Source organism: Lepus europaeus, chromosome 4, assembly GCF_033115175.1.
Source record: "Lepus europaeus isolate LE1 chromosome 4, mLepTim1.pri, whole genome shotgun sequence".
NCBI lineage: Eukaryota > Metazoa > Chordata > Mammalia > Lagomorpha > Leporidae > Lepus > Lepus europaeus.
In genome coordinates this window covers 68095162-68115279 of record NC_084830.1, presented here as the reverse complement: position 1 = coordinate 68115279, position 20118 = coordinate 68095162, and the positions used below count along the sequence as shown (strand labels likewise).

General features: G+C 41.6%; 1 protein-coding gene across 1 annotated transcript in view; it reads left to right on the top strand.

Annotated features, from left to right (window-relative positions):
* Positions 1 to 3316: 3316 nt before the first annotated feature.
* The window catches only part of CRISPLD1 (cysteine rich secretory protein LCCL domain containing 1), a 48371-nt gene continuing 31569 nt past the window's right edge, over positions 3317 to 20118 (top strand). The window contains exons 1-2 of the mRNA XM_062189541.1: positions 3317 to 3390; positions 4340 to 4660. Coding sequence (XP_062045525.1) covers positions 4403 to 4660 — 258 coding nt within the window. The 5' untranslated portion in view covers positions 3317 to 3390; positions 4340 to 4402. The remainder of the gene's footprint in view (positions 3391 to 4339; positions 4661 to 20118) is intronic.

The window sequence follows — 20118 nt, the reverse complement described above, 5'->3', positions numbered from 1 at the left end:
GGCAGGTTAATTGAACTTTCGTGTTGTCAAACATTGTACCACACTGATTCCTCCTCCCAAAACTTAGCAGGAATTCTATTCTTATTCTTGCCCAGTGGCGAATGGACTTATTAACAAGGTGCTGATGGAGCAGCTATGTGGCCATTAAGTCATACGGTGAATGAAATTCTTTGAGATGAGGGTAGGGTTTAGAAAAACATGGCTATTTTAGAGAGGATCTGTAACTGTGCACACAAACAGAAAATAATAATAGCATGGAGAAAATGACATTGACAGAGGAAAGTGTCTTGGTAGAATTGTATTTGTTGGAATTCTTTGAGCTGCAAATAATTTAATAACCAGGTCCATGTGACTTAACTGACTTAATAAATATATCTATTACATTTTATGGAAAAAAATGGAAGGTAGGTGTTCCCACAATTGGTCAATGGCAGGAAGACTCAAGCACTGGCTATCTTTCCACTCCTCTAGGATGGTCCCTCTCTCTCCTCATCTTGTCTTTGCATACAGTAACAGCTGTAGCCTCAGATTGCACAAACTCACACATCAGTACGAGAGGAGACATTTTTGTTTGTGTATCTACTTTTATCACAAAAGAAAACCTGGGGCAGGCGCCGTAACACTGGCATCCTATATGGGTGCCGGGTTCTAGTCCTGGTTGCTCCTCTTCCAGTCCAGCTCTCTGCTGTGGCCCGAGAAGGCAGTGGAGGATGGCCCAAGTGCTTGGGTCCCTGCACCCGCATGGGAGACCAGGAAGAATCACCTGGCTCCTGGCTTTGGATTGGCGTAGCTCCTGCCGTTGCGGCCATTTAGGGAGTGAACCAACGGAAGGAAGACCTTTCTCTCTCTCTCTCCCTCTCCCTGTCTGTTAACTCTGCCTCTCAAATAAATAAATAAAATCTTAAAAAAAAACCAAAAAACCAACTTTACCCATCCTCATTCCTACCCCCAGAAGACATCTTCTGTCCCTTCAGTAGCCAAGGTGTATATATATATATATATAGCCATGCTAAATCCACCCCTGCAGCAGGGATAGATTGTGGTGCCTGGCCTTGACTTACCTTCTGAGGATGCTAGTTTGACAACATGTTAGAGTGTGATCACCCCAGTAAACTTGAGGCTATGAGCTTGGAAGGAAGTAAGGGTGGAAGGCTAGTTATTGGTTAGGCAACCAACAGCATATGCCACAATAAAGTAGTAATGCTAAAGACAACCATGGTTTTACAAGTTAATAGCCTTAACACAAACCAAAGTGCCATTTTTGCATTGATTTTGAGTGAAGACATTTTCCCCGTGTCTACACATAAATTTCTCAACAGGTAAAAATGTGAAAAATATCATCTTTGAATATTCAAGATTACTGCATTTGACTTTGACCCTTCAAAATGGTATTTGCAACATGGTGAATGTTTAAATCATTCTTTTATATTGAAGTATAACCACCAATAGAAACAAAGAGTCAAGGACTTTTTTTTTCATTTGTTTGTTTTTCTTTCCTAGAGAAAGGTTGGGGATTAATACGTTAACACCAAATTTTGTTTTCTTTACTGTAAAGCCTTTATGTGTCATATTCATCTGTTGTGTACAAAGGTTTACAAACAAAACATTCAAGACTTTCCAATGCACTTAACTTCAACCCCTTATAAACTCAATTCCCTTTTAAAAATACCAATTTATTTGATTTTTCAAGTAATTTATTACTTTTAATGAACTTTTGATACACAGTATGCTTTTCAACATCACAGTACAGAAAAAACATTCAGCTACTATAACAGTTAATATAATTATTTTGCCATGAATTTGGGGTCTTTTATCAGTTTCTAGAAGAAGAGAAAGCCAGTTTTCTGAACCTTGTGCATTAGAATTATGAATATTTGAAAAATGGATTTTTTGTGCTTAAAGTGCCATAAAATTGCAAATTGCACAATTACACTTTCTATGAAAGCTATTTTGTACCAAACCCTTCACCTTCTGCATGCTTCTGGAAGCGATGCTTCCCTTTAAGGATTCATGTTCACCTGAGGCTCAAATCTGACGTTTTTAGGTGTGATTAAAAAAAAAAGTGTGATGGGCAGTGGAAAGAGGGTGATTTGAAAGTTACTATAATTATTTTAATTGATCCTATGCTAGATGCACCAGCATTTAGAAGTACAGAAAATTGAGATTATGGCCAAGTAAAGAGAAGCAAAGCCAAATGAGTTCAATACATGTTTTTTAAATGATAAACGTGTGTGTAGAATCAGCACTACACTGAGTAGAATAAGCCTTAATGAATGTACAATTTGTGATTTTTCCTTCTCCGGATAACACAGACATGAGGGAACTGAATTCATAAGTTGAAGGTATCACGTCTATTAACTCCATAAATGTATACATTATTTAAAAAAAAAAAAGTGCTGCCTACTTATGGGTGAAAAGGGAACACAACTGCTAGGCCACGCTGGGTCGCAGATTGCCTGTCAGTCTAAGGAACTCCCTCCCATCTGGTCCTCATCAAGGGTTACGGGAGCCAAACAGAACAGCTTCTCCTTTCTAGATATCCAGGTCCTGGAAACAGATGCGCACCCCTGGAGAAAACACAAAAAGTCTTTCTCTCCGCACCCTGCCCCCATTTCTGAGTTTCCAAGACTGCAGGTGTTAAGCCCACCCACACCCACCGGGGGCTCTCCAGAACAGTCCTTTTCCGTCAGGACTGTTAAAGGCATCTTAGCACCGCGCCAGAAGGGAAGGAGGAGTAGCAGGGGGCCTCCTTGCGCGCGCGCACACGCGCACACACACACACACCCCAACAGGGTCCACACCTCCGCCCCCTTCTCTGAGGCCCAAAACACGCCCACAAAGGCCCAGCGCCCAGGCTTCGCTGCGCCGGGGCCGAGGCAGGGCGGGCAGCTGGTCGCGGCGCCCGCGGGCTCCTGGCCAGGGCTGGGTGGAGGTGGAGGTGGAGGTGGGGGTGGGCGAGGAGGGGCGCGCACGTCACGGGCGCGCGCAGGGACCGCAATAAATGCCCGCGAGCGCGAGGGAGCCGCGGAAGCGCTGGGCGCCTGCCTCTGCACTCGGAGCAGCAAGGCGCGGTCGCCGCCGAGCCCCGCTGCAGTCCCCGCCCCTCGCCCCCGCGGACGATGCTCAGAGACGCTCCGGCGCCCACCAGTCAGCGCGCTCTCCGCCCCGGCTGCGGCCGCTAACTTCGGGACGCTCTGCCTGCTCCTTCTTCCCGGGCTGCCCAGGAGCGGCAGACGCAGAGGCGCGCGTCGCTCCCGCAGTCTGCGCCCGCGAAGCCCCCGGACGCGCCGCGCCTGCTCCTTCGCCAACCCAGCTGTGTGTGCAGTGGTGGGTGGAGGCTGGAGCGGCTGCGGAGGCTCTCGGCTCCCTAGGGCGCTTCACACTGGAGAGGTAAGGGCTTTTCTCAGACGGCGTCCAGCGCTCAAGCTGCCACCTTTTCCCGTCTCCACTTTAAATTAAAAAAAAAAAAAAAAAAATCGAGGGAGAAGGGGAGCCAACTTAGACTGGCCAGCGCGGAAGGTGGGTGGGCAGCGGCGGTGTTGGTGAGCGGCAGCTTGCTCTTGGAAGTGACTTTGTGAGTGTCGCCTCCTCGCTCTGCCGCGCGCTTCGCGTCCGGGACGAGAGACTGATGCGCTCTCGGCCGCCGTGCACGGCGAGGAAAAGCTGGAAGCCGCCCGGGCGCTGCTGGCGCGTTCGGATGCAGGCCACAGGGTCAGCACAAACTTTGCAGGACATGTTCGCGTTCGTGCCCTGCGCCTGGAGGCTTCCTCGTGACCTCAGTTAATTCTTTGCAGTATTTCCTTGGGCCTTCTAGATGTGCCCGTGGTTACATGGGTGGGTGGCATCTTTAAAACACCTTTAGTTTTAGAATGTTGTGGGCATTATGAATGTGAGCCAGAGAGAGTGCCTGAAATATAGAATGACACCTTAAAATTCTCTGTAGAGAAAAAGGGCCCTCTAGATAGAAATAAAGCAGTCCAGGTAGGTAATACCTTTTGCAAACTGCACATAATTTAGAGTCTTGTAATTCAGAAATTATTTTCAAGCTTTGACCTTTCTGGGCTACTTTTGACATTTATTTTCGTCCTCGTGGATATTAGATTGGAAAATATAGGCTTGTGTGTGTGTGTGTGTGTGTGTATGTGTGGAAATAGTATTCTGTGTCAAGACATCTGGAACAAAAAATGGGTTGGAAAAAAGTTACTTCCAAAAGTGGGTGTCCATTCGCTGGCGTGGTATAGACAGACTGACCTGCCCCCTTCGTAACTGCTGTTTTGCTTTTGTTATTAGAAAATATCTGCCGATATTTTCATCTTGATCACATGACATGTCGTTATAGCCAAAAGAAGTGGAAGAGCGTTTTCTTGGAGATCTTGCCCGGGAAGTCCTGAGGTCATTCATTATGAAGTGTACCGCGCGGGAGTGGCTCCGAGTAACCACAGTGCTGTTCATGGCTAGAGCAGTTCCAGCCATGGTGGTTCCAAATGCCACTTTATTTGAGAAACTGTTGGAAAAGTACACGGATGAGGACGGTGAGTGGTGGACGGCCAAGCAAAGAGGGAAAAGGGCCATCACAGACGATGACATGCAGAGTATCTTGGACCTTCATAATAAATTACGAAGTCAGGTGTATCCAACAGCTTCTAATATGGAGTATATGGTAAGGAAGTTTATCAAGTGCTATGTACAAAAGAATTGTTTGTTGATATTTTCAGCCACCATGGTTAAATTCCTTCCCTTCCTGTTGTTCTTTCGTGCATAACCCTTTCTCCTTCATGAAATTTAAAGACAAGATTTCCTTTGAGAGTATCTTCCTGTGCTTATTCTTTTGTTACTTAGTATTCCATTTGTTTCTAAGAAAAGGGAAAAAAAAAAAAAAGCTGAATTTCAGAGTAGAATTCCGGATCTGTAGATGCGGTATGCCTACTAAGAGCTCTGAGTTGTACTCTTCCTGGGAAGAGGACTGAAAATGCCCAGCAGCTCTTGCATTTGCTTTTAAATGACTTAGAACACTTGCTTTCTCATTCCTAAAAGAATCTTCTGGTGCCTACTGGATCTGGAAGACTCAGATATAATTTGAAGACGCTTTCTTGAGTTCTGATACAGATAGGTTCTAATGGCGCCTTGTTTCTTACAGATGTGTAAGTGCCACTGTAAAGCATCATGACACCACCAGGCCTGGGACTCCGGGCACTTTAGTAATTTCTCTCTTCTGTAAAGGATACAGTTCTGTGTTGCTTTATGTTAAGGTGTGCTTTAGCAATGACTTTCTTTGTTTTTCTGGATTCATTATTTGTAAACTCCGAGATATGAAAATAAGCCTTGGCAAAAGATTAACTGAAAATATGCAATGTATTCTTAATCACCTTAAATTTACTCTTAGAGTAAATAAGTATGTTGGGTAAACAAAATTACTTCTTTAAGACTATTAGCATATGACTCATTAGCATACTACTTCCTATTTTGTATGACTGAAATCTGATCTATTACTTTGTTGAATGCAGAATGCATTAGTAAAGCCTGAAATTAAACAGTGGTTGGTGAAGGCAAAGCTTACTTAAGGAGTATTGGAAATGACATGTATCCTTTGGGTATGTTGCCAGGTAGTAAAAATTTTATTTTATTTTTTTAAAATTCATTTGAGAGGCAGAGAGAAAGAGCAAGAGCAAGTGAGTGCTCTATCCACTGGTTCACTCCCCAAATGCCCACAAGCTGGCCTAGCAGAAGCCAGGAGCTGGAAACTCAACCCAGGTCTCCCATTTGAGTAGCAGGGCCCTACCAATTTGAGCCATCTTCTGTTGCCTCCCAGGGTCTGTATTGGCAGGAAGGTTGAATTGGGAGCCAGTGCTAAGAATGGAACCCAGGTACTTCTGTATCGACACAGGCATCTTAACTACTAGACTAAAAACCTACACCTAATTTTAATGTATTCTAGTTTTTCCTTTTTTCTGCATTTACATATTTTTGATGGGTAATTTCCATGAAATGCGAAAGTTGTAAGTTTCCATGACCCATTACAACATAGAGACTTATGTTATTTTAACTTTTAGTTGAAAACAAAATTTGTCCTCAAGAAAGTAGGTAGTGCTCAAGAGAACTCAGAGATTAGGAACTGGGGCTCTGGGAATCAAGCTCTCTGGGTTTAAGCTCTGGCACTGATGGCTGTGTGTGACTGGGCACTCAGCTTACTTCAATTTCCTTGTGTCTAACACAATGCACTTGCCTCAGAAGGTTACGATTCAGTGAGATAACCTGGGTAAATCTTAACTCATTATCAGCCATACTTGCAAGATCTTAGTAATATCATTAAAACATATGCGGGGTACTTTAAAAATTCTGTGGAAAATGCAATGAAAATACAACTTTATTTTGATGCAAAATTTATGAAATCTATTCATCTGAGGGGTCTTCAAAACATGCATGGAAAGTGCAAATTATGAAAAAGTATACATGGATTTCAATTTTTTGTACCAAAATAAAGTTACCTTTCAATTCCATTTTTTAGTAAATATTTGAAGTGCTCTTGTATAAAACTAATTATGTGTTTTCACATACTGTTTAATTCTACCTAAGGAAATGCCTAACTCTTCTCAAAATTCAGTGCAGGATATGATATCTGTAAAAAGTGTTCAATTTTTGATTTTTGACTATTTGCGCAAAGTGAAAAATCCTATGGCTCCTTCATCTATGAAGATTCAGACAGAAAGAGCCAGTTATGGAAGCTTTCCAAGTAGGCCACAGTATGCTTATTCCATGTGGATAGGTATTCAGTTGCTCTCTATTTAAAACAAAGAAGAACTTGGAGTTCAAGCCCACAAAAAGAAATCTGAGAATATTTGTATGCATTTTAAGTAATATGGAAATCATGAAAGAACAGTTTTGTGATTTGTTTTCATGACTGACTTCCAGAAAAAATAACTGTCCATTGTATGATGTCTGGTCTGGGCTGTTTATATGAGTTTCTTTTTAGTTTCATTTTATCCTTCAAATGTAGATTCAGAAACTAGCCAGGGTTTATGTTGTGTTGCCCTTAGATACTGTTAGCACTGGAACCGTGTCTTGGCCATTAACCAGACTGCAGAGAAGTTCACTGACTGACTGTAATAGTGGAATTCATTTTCTAGAATGCACATTTATGGGGAGGTCTAAAAGATAATACTATTTTATTTGAAATACAGTTGATTTATATCTTTGGTCAGTGCCAGTACTTATATTGTTCTAAATCTTGTAAAAGTACAATTTACTCTGTTTCTTAAAATGTGCTCTAAGAAAACAAAATCAGAACTGGCTAAAGGACTGTTTCCTGTAAAATCTACAATGTCCTATGAAAAATGCTCCCACTTTTGGCCACTTATATCCTGTAAGATATTCCATATGAGGTGTTTGAATGGCCAGTTACTTCGTGTACACTTGGTACTCATTTTTTCTTAAGACTTATTTGTTTGAAAGTCAAAGTTACACAGAGAGAGAAGGAGAGGCAGAGAGAGAGGTCTTCCATCCGCTGGTTTACTCCCCAATTGGCCGCAATGGTCAGAACTGCACTGATCAGGAGCCAGGAGCTTCTTCCGGGTCTTCCCATGCTGGTGCAGGGGCCCAAGGAGTTGTGCCATCTTCTACTGCTTTCCCAGGCTATAGCAGAGAGCTGGATCCAAAGTGGAGCAGCCAGGTCTCAAACTGGCGCCCATATGAGATGCTGGCGCTGCAGGCTGTGGCTTTAGCTGGTACACCACAGTGATAGCCCCATATTTGGTACTTATTTTAATCTGAGCTTTGTCTCTGAACCCATGGCAGCCAAGACAGATTTATAGTTACTCATATTGCATTCCTACCTTCTTAGCATCATTTAATTTGTAGGTCTAAAACCAGAAAGGCATAGCTCCCTTTGAAGAGCTTATAGATTCATTGAGAAGGAAGAATAGACAAATTTGGAAATTTCCTAGTAAGCAATTATTCATGTCTATGTATAGTGTTAGGGGATCACAGAATGGTGGGCTGTTCCCGATTGTGAGAGCAGATCAAAGAGGAAGATGCACCACCTGCTGTTCTTGACCGTGATTGGGACCCTGAATTGTAGGAAAGAGTCCAGAGTACATTAAAGGAAGAGGAGTAGACAAGCAACATGTGGCAGGCATCAGCAAGATGGTTGTAGAAGACTAGAAGCAGGTTAGGTGGATGAAAGTACAGACCACTGGCAGAATCCAAAAGAGGAGAAATGAGTTAGTGATGATAGGAACCAGTAATCCCAAACAGGGAGATGACTTACATTAATTTTAGGGTAAATTGATGAACTTTAGGAGGTGGGTCATCAAATGAAGCTGTTGCAGAAGGGGCAGTGGGTTTTAGAGAGGAGGGGAAAAGTACAACACAAAGCTGTTTGTATACCTAGAGAGCATCAGGTTTTGCCTCTGCTGCTTGCTGGTAATGTGAACTCTGACAGCAACGCTTCTAGGCATGTTTCTCATTGGTGAAATGGGTGGAAGGATACAATCTGCAGGGTCTGTAATGAGATAAGACTTGATGCTGCCGAACAGATTCACTTGCTTCAAGCCTTTCCTTTCATGAGTCTCAAGACTACATCCCTTGGTTCTCTTCATTTCCCATGTCCTTGTTTCCTGCTCATCAACTTTCTACTTTTATCATTCTCCCTTCCTGCAGGGCCTTTTCTACAACTCTGACTTTGAATACTATTGTGTATTCGTGTCGTGTATTCATATTTTACATCTCTATCCCACAACCCTTTCAGCTTCACTTTCATATTTCCTACTGGCCATTGGATCATCTCCATGTAATATTACTTTGGTTACCTCAAGCTGAATATATCCAAAAAGAAAACTAACTGCCTTATCCATTTCCTCTACCCTCACCTGGCAATCTTCTTTCCTTCCTGTATTTGTTCTCAGTGAATATAATGAACATCTGTTCAGTCCTCACTAAGAAACAAAAAAGAAACTTGGATGCATCCTCCACTCCTGCTACCCATTCCCACACATACAAACAAATACACAATTACCTTCCAAATCCTAGAGAGTCTGTCTCAGAGACATCTCTGAATCCACCCTGTCTTTTCCGATCTTTGGTTATCATCTCACACCCACATTGGTACCACACTTTCCTATGCAGCAGCCTATGCCATTCTGTTCCATTAGTTCTTAATTAGTCTACCCTGCTCACTATTACTGAAGCTGGCTTTTCCCTCATATTAATCCGAGTTGCTCATGCAGCTGCACTGAAGTTCTGTTGCATCTTGGCTGCTCACAAGTTTAAGCCACCTTGGATCACTCATAAAAGAAAACACCTGTAGTCCAATCTGTACCATAGCCTTCAATTTCCTTGGGTATATTTGAACTTGGGTTCACAGTGACCTGCTCCCTGTTCTGATGGTAGATGTGCTCGTCAGGTTTCTGAATCCCCAAAAAACTTGGTGTCTCCTGTGTTTGCAGTGCCTCTGTATCTTGTCTCTTCGTGGCAAACTCATCCTCAAGGCTAAGCTCATACATTGCCTTCCTGTAAAGCTTTCTCTGGTGTGCCCATTCTCCTGCCCTACTCCTAAAGTATTCTATTGATTTGTGGTATCAGCATTTTGTTGCAGTGAAACATATATGTGTCTGTTTTTCTTTCTAAGACTTTGAACTCCTGGAAGGGTAAGGATCATACCTTGTATATCTTTTTAACCCATTGCCTAGTAAATAGAAGAGGTACTCTGTAAATGTGGTTTGAATATTGTGAAATATTCAATCATTAGATGTTGAATGAAGGGATGGATGGAAGAATGGGTAAAATTATGTATGAAACATATATGGAGGACAGTTAAAGAGAATTAAAATGATAAACATTTGGGAAGGGAGGAGATTACTAACCAGAGGGTGGAATTTGGAAACACTTGAGAGGAAGACATGAATACTTCACATAATTCAGGAATTTTCCCCCTATTCTTTCTAATAGTCATAGGTTGCTAAGACTTATCCTGTAGTATAGAGCTACAAAGCTTACAGGAAAGATACTCAAATGATCTAGAATTTAATTAATAAAATGAATTATTGGGTATTTACTTTTTGTCATAAAATGTAACAGAGCCTCTAAAACATTGTAAGTTGAGTAAAATCCAAAATAGTTTAATATTAAAGTATACCTCAGTCTAGAATGTACCTTAGCAACCAGGACACTTGGGCCAATTTTATAAACCACTGCTTTCCGCTAATATTACACTTTCCGTGTCTTTATGAGAATGGTTGGCACATGCTCTGCCAGGAGGGTTGATAGCCACGCATGCTTATTCTAACCTCACAACTGGGTGAGGATATGGGCAGAATCTTGGCACAACACTTTTCCACATGTAGAGTGAAACACATCTGAATACTCCTCTTTTTGCTAGGCAACCAGAAGCTGTGAGCCAAACACCCGGTGGTGCTCTCAGCCTATGGTGCATGTTGCTGCAAATAGCGGCTGGATTCCGGTTTGTCACTTTATGTTCTTTCTAGGCCATGCTTAAAATTGGAATTCAGGTTTTGTTGCTGTTTTTTGTTTTGTTTTGTTTTGTTTTGTTTTTTCTCTTCTGTTCTTCAGAACACCAGATAATTCCAGACAGTGGACTTTGGCAACCTGGTTTATTGAAGAGGGTGATGTTAGTCTAGGGTATACAAAAGTTATTGTTTGTTACTCTGTCTACTCTCATAGACCCATATTTTCTGACACTATTTGCTGTCAGCAGCATGTATACAGAGTGACTGCAGATAAAGAGATAATGGCCTCATAGGTTGTTTGCCCATAGCTCAGTGTTTACATATGTCTTAACCTCGCTGAAAGTGTCAGCATTCATGCAGTTAAGATTTTACTGCAGCTCTTGATTCCTGAAACAGTGGTTTCTGTCTGATAAGTAGTGCTTGTCTGAAAACTTCCAAAAATTATTGACAGTTGTTTTGTTGCTATAGTTTTTTTTTTTTTTTTTTGACAGGCAGAGTTAGACAGAGAGAGAGAGAGACAGAGACAGAGAGAACGGTCTTCCTTCTGTTGGTTCACCCCCCAAATGGCTGCTACGGCTGGCGTGGTGCGCAGATCTGAAGCCAGGAGCCAGGTGCTTCCTCCTGGTCTCCCATGCGAGTGCAGGGCCCAAGCACTTGGGCCATCCTCTGCTGCCTGCCCGGGCCACAGCATAGAGCTAGACTAGAAGAGGGGCAACTGGGACAGAACTGGCACTCCAACTGGGACTAGAACCCAGGGTACCGGCACCACAGGTAGAGGATTAGCCAAGTGAGCTGCGGCGCAAGTCTGTTACAGTTTTGGAAATTGCACTGTAGATGGCAACTCCTGTGGGAAGAAAGTGACATCACAGCCCAGTTCCATTGAACTTGGAAGTTCTGGAGTTCTGGGAGAGTACTGATTTTACCTTAAATATAAACAATATAAACCTGTTTAGGTGAAGTAGTTTCTATCAGGGAATGGAACAACCTGGACTAGGAAAAGTACCCCAAAATTTTGGAAATGTACATTACTTCATTTGGCAGGTATTAGAATTAATCATAAGCCAGTCACTGTCTAGGGCTCAGCCTTAAACACAACTAGCTTTATCCCTTGTGTTGGAGCAATTGTGAAGGCCCCAAATCTTTACATTCAGCAAGGAGCTCTGTCTGGCTGACAGATTGGGCATGGGAAGAACTGTGGGAACTGAGATCAGAAAGTTAAAGACAGAGATCGTTGTAAGGATTCACCTTAACTCAGTGATAAAAAAAAAAAAAAATCTGCTTTTTTGAATAGAGAAGTAGCATGATCTTACTGTTATCCAGATTCATTCTGGTTTTGCTGAGAAAAGACTTTAAAAGCATAAGGAAGAGCAGCAAGAGTATGAGCAGATTCAAGGCTATTGCAGTAACCCATCAAACAGTTGATGGTGGCTAGGAGTGGGGTGGTAAGAAATGTCAAGAACACAAATATAAACCTCTTTGTGATTATTACATTAATTTTGACAAATTTAAGGATACCTGTTGTAATGCTAATGAAATTGAATTGGTCAGCCAAGCAGCCACTAGGCTGGGATTTCCTGCAAGTGATGCAAGATCTAAACCCTTCCAAGCCTTGGTTGCAGGTTTTTAAAGGCTGGTGGCAATTTCATTTTCATTTAAATGTCAGTGGGAAAAATTCTGGATCTTTTAACTTGCAGGGGCTTCCAGACTATTTGTTGAGATTCCAGAAAATCACTAGTTTCTTGGTACTAATTTATCAGTGCAATCCCAAGAGATTACAGGACACAGAACCCAGTTTCTAACTTCTGCTTCTCAGAATGGAGATGCTGCCTGTTTTCTGACATACTCTGCCCTCCCCTCCCCAAACCCATTCTAATTCCTCACTCTCCATAAACAAAAGAGATGAAAACTTAAGCCTAAGAAGCAAGAAAGGACAGTAGTGTAGTAGACAGATTTTGGACTTGGGATGTTGTATACAGTTATTGCCTGAGGTACTGGCATCTTTATAGTTCTCAGTTTCTAAGACGGGGAAGAATGTGGATAGACCAGCTTTTGGTGAATACTGGAGCTAAGTGTTAGACATATTAAACCTGCGATTTCACATAGGTATGCAAGTGCACTTGTCATGAATGCATTCAGACATATTGCAACCAGATATATGTGGTCTAGTCTTGAAAAGTTGGGATTGATCAGCATTAAGATAGTATTTAAAATCATGAGGAGAGACCAGATCATCTAGTGAATGAATACAGAGATGGCCAAGAAGTGAGTACTTGATAACCTTTACGGGATAGAGCAGTGGGGAAGATTAATTAAAGAGAGTTAACAATTAGAAAGAGGGCCATGGGAGCATGAGGACCTGGAAATTAAATAAAGAAATGCAGAAAGAATGATCCAGTCTGTTAAGTGCAGCTTATAAAGCTCAAATAAACTGCAGTTATGACATTTAATGACATATGTAACAATATGGAGACTGGGGAACTGATAATATAGTTTGGGTGGGGATATACTGATCCAAGAGGGATTCAAGAATATTATGAGTGGTAGGCATTTGGCATAGTGGTTGAGATGCACTAAGGATACCAGCATCCAATATCAGAGTGAGTTCAAGTCCTGATTCTGTTTCTGATATCAGCTTTCTACCTATGTGTAACCTGGGAGGCAGCAGATAATGGTTAACTACTTGGGTCTTTGCCACCCATGTGGGAGTCCTGGGTTGAATTCTGAGCTCTTGGAGGCTTCAGCCTGGTCCAGCTCTGACTATTGCTGGCATTTGGATAGTTGAAGCATTTGTTCAGGCAGGAGGAGAAACAGAAGAAAGTGAAGATGAAATCAAGAGTTCCCTTTTATTGGTCAATCATAGCTTGAGATGCCATGTATCAGTTACTTAATGGTCAGTGGAAGAATGAGATTAGATATAAAAATGTGGAAATCATACAACTATTATTAGAAATTACCTGCACTGAACTGACCGAGCAACATCATCTGAGGAGAGGATACTTGGGGTCAAAGGTTTAGTCTGGGAGCATAACACTGTGTGAAGTTGAGCAGAAAGGAGATGCTATCAGAGAAGAAGAGAACAGGCCAGTAAGTTTGGAGGAAAAGACAGGATACTCTGGTGTCCCAGAAGCCAGAAGAGCATTCCACAAGGAGAAGCCCATGTTTCTCAGTATCACTGAAGAACTGCGTATGCTGAAGAGTCAACAATGGTTTTGTCAATGTGAGGCCATTGGTGACCTTCTTAGGAGTAATTTCAGTGGCTCTGAAGGCCCTGAAATCAGTAAGGCCCTGAAGCCTCTTTGAAGAGGTAAGAAGAGAAGGGGAGATGAGGGAGTAGAGCAGTAACTGAATTCTGAAGACGAAGATGATGATCAAAGAGATGGGATGGTTATGAGAGGAAGATGGGAAACCTTGTTTTAGTTTTTGCTTTTGATTTTGAGAGAGCATGTTTATAGGTTGATTTGATTGGACAGGTTGAAAAAGCACTTGGCATGGGTGAAAAGAAGTAATAATTAAGTCAGTTCATTTATTCCAACAAGATAGGCTGAAGCTGTAGGTACAAAAGCAGGAGATTCAGGGCATTTAATAAAGAAAAGAGATGGGAATTACCAGGTGGATGCTTTTGGTTTTCTCAGTGAATTCTAAAATTTCATTTGGTGAAATTGAGCAGGTAAGACAGGAGAGAGTCTGTAAGTGTCAAAGGGATCACATAAATAAGACCAGTGTCTGCTAATAATAATTGATATAATTAAAAGGAGAGAGCAATCCAACATGGGAAGAAGGATACACAACAGACTCATAGAATGACAAATGCCCTAAACAGCACTCTGGCCTCAGAATCAGCCCTTAAGGCATTCAGATCTGGCTAAAAAGTGCATGAGAGTTTCTCAGGCATGGAAAGCCAAGACACTGTGGCAAAAAATGACCTAAATGAAAGATCTCTGTGAGTGATATCCTGGTGGAAAATACGGGCCATTAAAGAAGGAGGCACCTTTCTCTGAAGGGAGGAGAGAACTTCCACTCTGATTATGCTTATCTAAATAAGGTCGGAGTTTGTGAACTCAAGAGGCTTCCATAGCCTTGGCAGCTCATGACAAGAGCCTCGGGTGATTACTGTCATCATAAATAAGAGTATGAATTGTTAAATCAACAGCGGGAGTCACTGTGCACTTACTCCCCTTGTAGGATCTCTGTCCTTAATGTGTTGTACTATGAGAATGGTAAAACTAGTCTTCAAACAGTACTTTATACTTTGTGTCGTCTGTGCGGGTGCAAACTGTTGAAATCTTTGCTTAGTATAGACTTGATCTTCTGCATATAAAGATAATTAAAACTGAATCTTAATGAAGAATGTGATGGGAGAAGGGCTAGAAGATGGGATGGTTTGTGGGTGGGAGGGAGGTTATGGGGGGAATCTGAAGATTAGTATGTTATGAGATATTAATTTTAAAGATATTGTAAAGAAGACTTTGTCGAGTCAGAATGTATGTAAATTCAGGTCTAACAGATAAGGAAGAAGCTTACTATTGTGTTTCAAGTTATTGCCAGTAGTCGGGTTTAAAGTAGTAAGGTCTTCTCTGGTTTGCCTTTGGTCACATAACTCTATCCAGGCACATCACATGCTTGAACTTTGGAGGTACTTGCCTGTGAAACTCCTGCAGATAAGACAGATTTGTTCAAAGACATGTTAGTTTAGGGTTTGATATTCAAAGATCCAGATATTAGGTAATATGAGCAAAGTACAGGTAGAGAAACATACCAAACAATGTGTTTGAAGTTCAACTTTGTGCACTGAATACTAAATATAGATAGTGGTATAGTAATATAAAATTAAATTATGGAACTAATGACACAAAAAATAACTTTGATTAGTGGGTTACAAAACTGGCCAAAGATAAACTATGACTGGTAAATCTCACTTTGTTCATTTTTTTTTTACTAGTTTATGAGTAAGTATGATTAAGTTAGCTAAATACATACAGCTTTTGAGGACAAGATAGCAACAGATTTTCTATATTGGCAGGTTATCAACCTTAAAGGCAAAATATTAATATGCATTCAATCTATTTAGTAGGCTGTGCACACTTTATATTTTAAGGTTTTAAACCAAAGAGTAGGAAGTGTTTAGCATGGAAAAGAGCTAGATATAATTTGAGGGTTAGACATATAAGAATTGTTAAGTCAAATGTTACTCAAACTTCCATGTGCATATGAGTTCCCATTCAGATTTTGATTCAGTAGGTAAGTGTGGGTGGATGTCAATGTTCTATACACCTAAAAAGCTCCCAGGTGATATGGCAGCCATATCACCTCAGTTTGAGGAGAAAGAAGGCATTGGCTTCTTGGAGGAAGCACAGTTACAGTCCTGATGAGAACAGATGACTGTAGAATTCAGATTCTTTTTATTTTCCCCTCCCCAACTATTCCTTTCTCTTCCTTTTATATAAGGTGGCAACTGTAAACTGTTAATGCAAGAAAAACAGAAACTCTTCCTCACTCAGTTTTACCAGGTACTTAAAATCCAAAATGATGAAAAAGCTTGAACAGTAAGACTCCCCACGGTCTAATGTTTAAGCAACCTCATTGCAAGAGGATTGGAGAATGCAATCTCAGAATTAGTGACACAATTCGGGGTAGTCAGAAGTGAAGTGCAACCAAGGAGAGGATAAACTTTAAAGGCTATGGGAGAGAGGAGAAATTAAAATTTCAGGTTGGGCAAGAACTGTGAAGGGACGGCCACTAGATAATAGGGGCATGAAATATTTGGTAAGAGCAGGGACACAGGTATAAGTTACTGTTTATGGTTAGTCCCTTATATATGATTGCAACTCAAGTAATGTAAGTAACCAAATGGATAATCCAGTGAAAGTGCTGGTCCTAAAACATAAAACTGTGTCTTAACATTGCTCAGGATGGGGCCAAACCATATCCGCAGAACTGAATGGTGAGATCAGATGTGGGGTAGAGAAGGGAAACCAAAATGATGAACGTGTTGGGGGAAGGGTGGCTCTGAATGGAGATGGAATAAGAACATCCGAACTCCTGCCTGGAAAGAAGTCAAGAGTCTGTTAAATCAGGAGTGCTGTGGACAAAGTGAGTACCACCTGAACAAACAAAGCGTGCGGTTTCACATGAACAACTGTGCTGCTCCCCCATATACCTTTTGTTTTTTGATGTGGAATCTTGCCAAGCCCACTTGCTTTTGGAGATAGGAGTGGCTTGTGCCATCCGTGTGTTCTCTCTAGTGAATTTCCAGTCTTCCTCCAAGCCTTACCTAAAGTATAAGTAGGCCTTGTGTAAACTCTCCACCGAGTTAGGCAGCACCAGCTTAGGTTCCTAGATTCTATAATCTTTTGTACATGGTGTTACTGTTTGCATCCTTGCCTCTTTCTCCAGCCTGACATTCCTTTGTGGGAAGGTGCTGTGCCGTAGTCATCTTTGCATTCCTAGGCTGAGCCACTAAAACATGCTGTAATCTCCATTAATGCTAGTTGGACAGATGCTAGAAAAACAATGGAGTGAATGAAAAACATGACAAAATGACTAGGTTTTCAACAAGTTAAAGTGGATAGAAGGAAAAAATGTAATTCTGTTTTGACAAGTTAGGGGTATTAAAGACCTTTGAAAGCATTTTTTCCCCCATGAAGTATTGTGTTCAAGTTTTATCTAGTACAGGAAAACTTTGGTTGGAACAATATCATTGTTTGATAATTATGAAAGATGGCCAAATTATCATTGGATTTCAGTATCCTTCAGGGTTACATTGGATTTCTGACATCTCTTTTATTTTTGGGGGGTGACTAGATCCCCTCAGGAGAGAGGGATGGCGTCTTACAGGATTTAGAATGATCAGGATGCTAAGGCTCTTCCAGGAGAACTGGTTTCAAAATGTTAATCCTAAAGTAGTAAGAAATATATAAAATATTATGTTGTAGACTACATAAGAATAATAAAGAGTTTCAAAATAAAAAGTGATGACCATGGAAGGCTTCTTAGGTATATTTTGTAGCAGTATTAGGAAGAGATTATAGTCATTGTGTAGTAGGGACTGTATCCCCAAGCATTTGGGTGCTGACAGCCTTATCATTAAGGTCTTGATGGGGAAAGATGTGTGCAGTTCATTCTAAGGGAGGACATGGCAGACATGATCTCAGCACACCTCTTTTAGGGAGCTGGTTAGACATTTTTCTAAATGCTGAGAGGAACCTTGTTGTAGTATGTGTTAATCATGGCAGACTCGAGCAGCCCAGCACTATTCTTTTTTTCTCCTCTGCAAACCTGTGAAGACACACTTCATTTGAGGTAATTTGATGGTTTGACTTTCTATTACACATTTTCATTTTGTTTGACAGAGAGACAGAGATAGAAACAGATCTTCCAACTGATGGTTCACTCCCCAGTCGCCCAAAACAGCCAGAGCTGGGCCAGGCCAATACTTGACATCTGCTACCTGTCAGGGTGTACATTAGCAGGAAGCTGGACCAGGAGTGGAGCCTGGACCGAACCTGGCACTCCAGTATGGAATGCAGGTGTCCTGAGCTGTATCAAACACTTACCTATAGCTTGGCTTTTTAAGTTAAACAGTTAGTACAAATTATTTCTGAACTTGGGCTTATTAATGCTTATACAATATTCCTGTGTGTGTGTGTGTGTGTATCTGCATGCCCTAAACTTCAGAGATAGAGGCCCCTGTAGAAATATCATGGAAATTTAATGCAAAAAGTTCATAAATTAGTTAAATGTCAAGAAATTCACAACAAAATTCAGAGTAACTTTTTCTAAATTCATTTGATAATTAATATTGTTTGAAATTTGAATTCCAAGATGAGTGTTTATTCTTTCATTGGAACTTTCAGTGGCAGTGATTATCATATGTTTTTAAAATTTTCTCATTTATTTAATTTTATTGTATATGAGAGAGAGACAGACAGACACACAGAGAGAATGTGCTTCTATCTGCTGGTTTGTTTCCCAAATGTCCAAAATAGCAAGGGCTGGACCAGGCTAAAACCAGGAACCAGGAACTCAATCCAGGGGTTCTACATGGATGGCAGGAACCCAAGTACTTGGGACGTCATCTCTGCCTCCCAGGGTGCACATGAGCAAGATGCCGTTAGAAGAGGAGGAGTCAGGACTTGAACCAGGCTTTGCAATGTGGGATGTGGTTGTCCCAGGCAGCGACTTGACCACTGAGCCAAAAAAACACCTCTACCTTGTTTTTTGATGATTCAGAACTCTGGACATGAATTCCTACCTTAGTTATATGAATACCAACAGTGTTCTAAATGCAAATAAAAGTGCTATATTAATCACAGCAAAGTATGCAGATTGTTAAAAAACAAAAGAGAAAAGAACATTTATTGAGATCTAGTACATCCCAGTAATACATTTTCATAAAATTTTGCAATTTACATAAACATTCTGAGATATATTTATTCTGAGATATTTGTTTCTCACTGGGAATAAATGTCACAATAACAAGTGTTGAGTGGAAATGTGTGTGTGTGTGTGTGTATCTGTGTGTAGGTTTGAACCAGGTAAAGGTGATCCACAGGGGATGGTTAGGTGCTCAGGGCTGAATGGTGGTATTCTGTTCTGGTGAGGCCTGGAGCCTGGAAATAGGGCTGTGCGAGAGGACAAGCTCACCAGCAAGATGAGGCAGAGAGAAGGCAGAGGGGTGAATCTTACTGAAACTCTTTTCCTTCCCTTTGACTCACTGTGTCCTCTATGGCTGAATCCAACAGCTAAGGAGCAAGAGAGCCCCAGCTAACTCAGTGGGTGGTGTTTAGTGTTTTGGGATACAGAGCAGAGCAGCAGTGGGCTGAGTGGCTTTGTAGTGTAGATGAAGGGTATTTAGTGCAGTGTTCCTCTCACTTTCTCAGACTTTGAAAACTCTGTGTGTGTGTGTGTGTGTGTGTGTGTGAGAGAGAGAGAGAGAGAGAGAGAGAGAGAAGGAGATCTTTGTCATAGTCCTTGTTTAGAGATTGTAGGAGATAGGTCGGCTTCATGGCTCGCTAGGCTACTCCGGGTTCTAGTCCTGGTTGGGGCGCCGGATTCTGTCCTGGTTGCTCTCTTCCAGTCCAGCTCTCTGCTGTGGCCTGAGAGTGCAGTGGAGGATGGCCCAGGTGCTTGGGCCTTGCACCGCATGGGAGAACAGGAGGAAGCACCTGGATCCTGGCTTCAGATCAGCACAGAGTGCTGTAGCGGCCATTTGGGGGGTGAACCAATGGAAGGAAGACCTTTTTCTCTGTCTCTCTCTCTCACTGTCTAACTCTGCCTGTTGGATCAGCACAGAGCGCCGGCCGTAGTGGCCATTTGGGGGGTCAACCAATGGAAGGAAGACCTTTCTCTCTGTCTCTCTCTCTCACTGTCTAACTCTGCCTGTCCAAAAAAAAAAAAAAAAGATGGTACTTTTTCCCTTACTAAAGGATTTTTCTAAATGCTGAGATCCTCCCTCTTATATGACAATTAAAATAATGACAGCAACTCAGTCTTGGATTTATGAGAAAGTCAATAAAACATATGACAGTGACTAAAAAATACAAATTAAACTTTGCAGGGCTTTTCCTCTATCTAACATGGGCCCATTATGAATTCCCTTCCACTTGAATTTATATCAGCCATGTGTATTTGAAGCAGGGAATTTAGTTGTCTCTGCCCT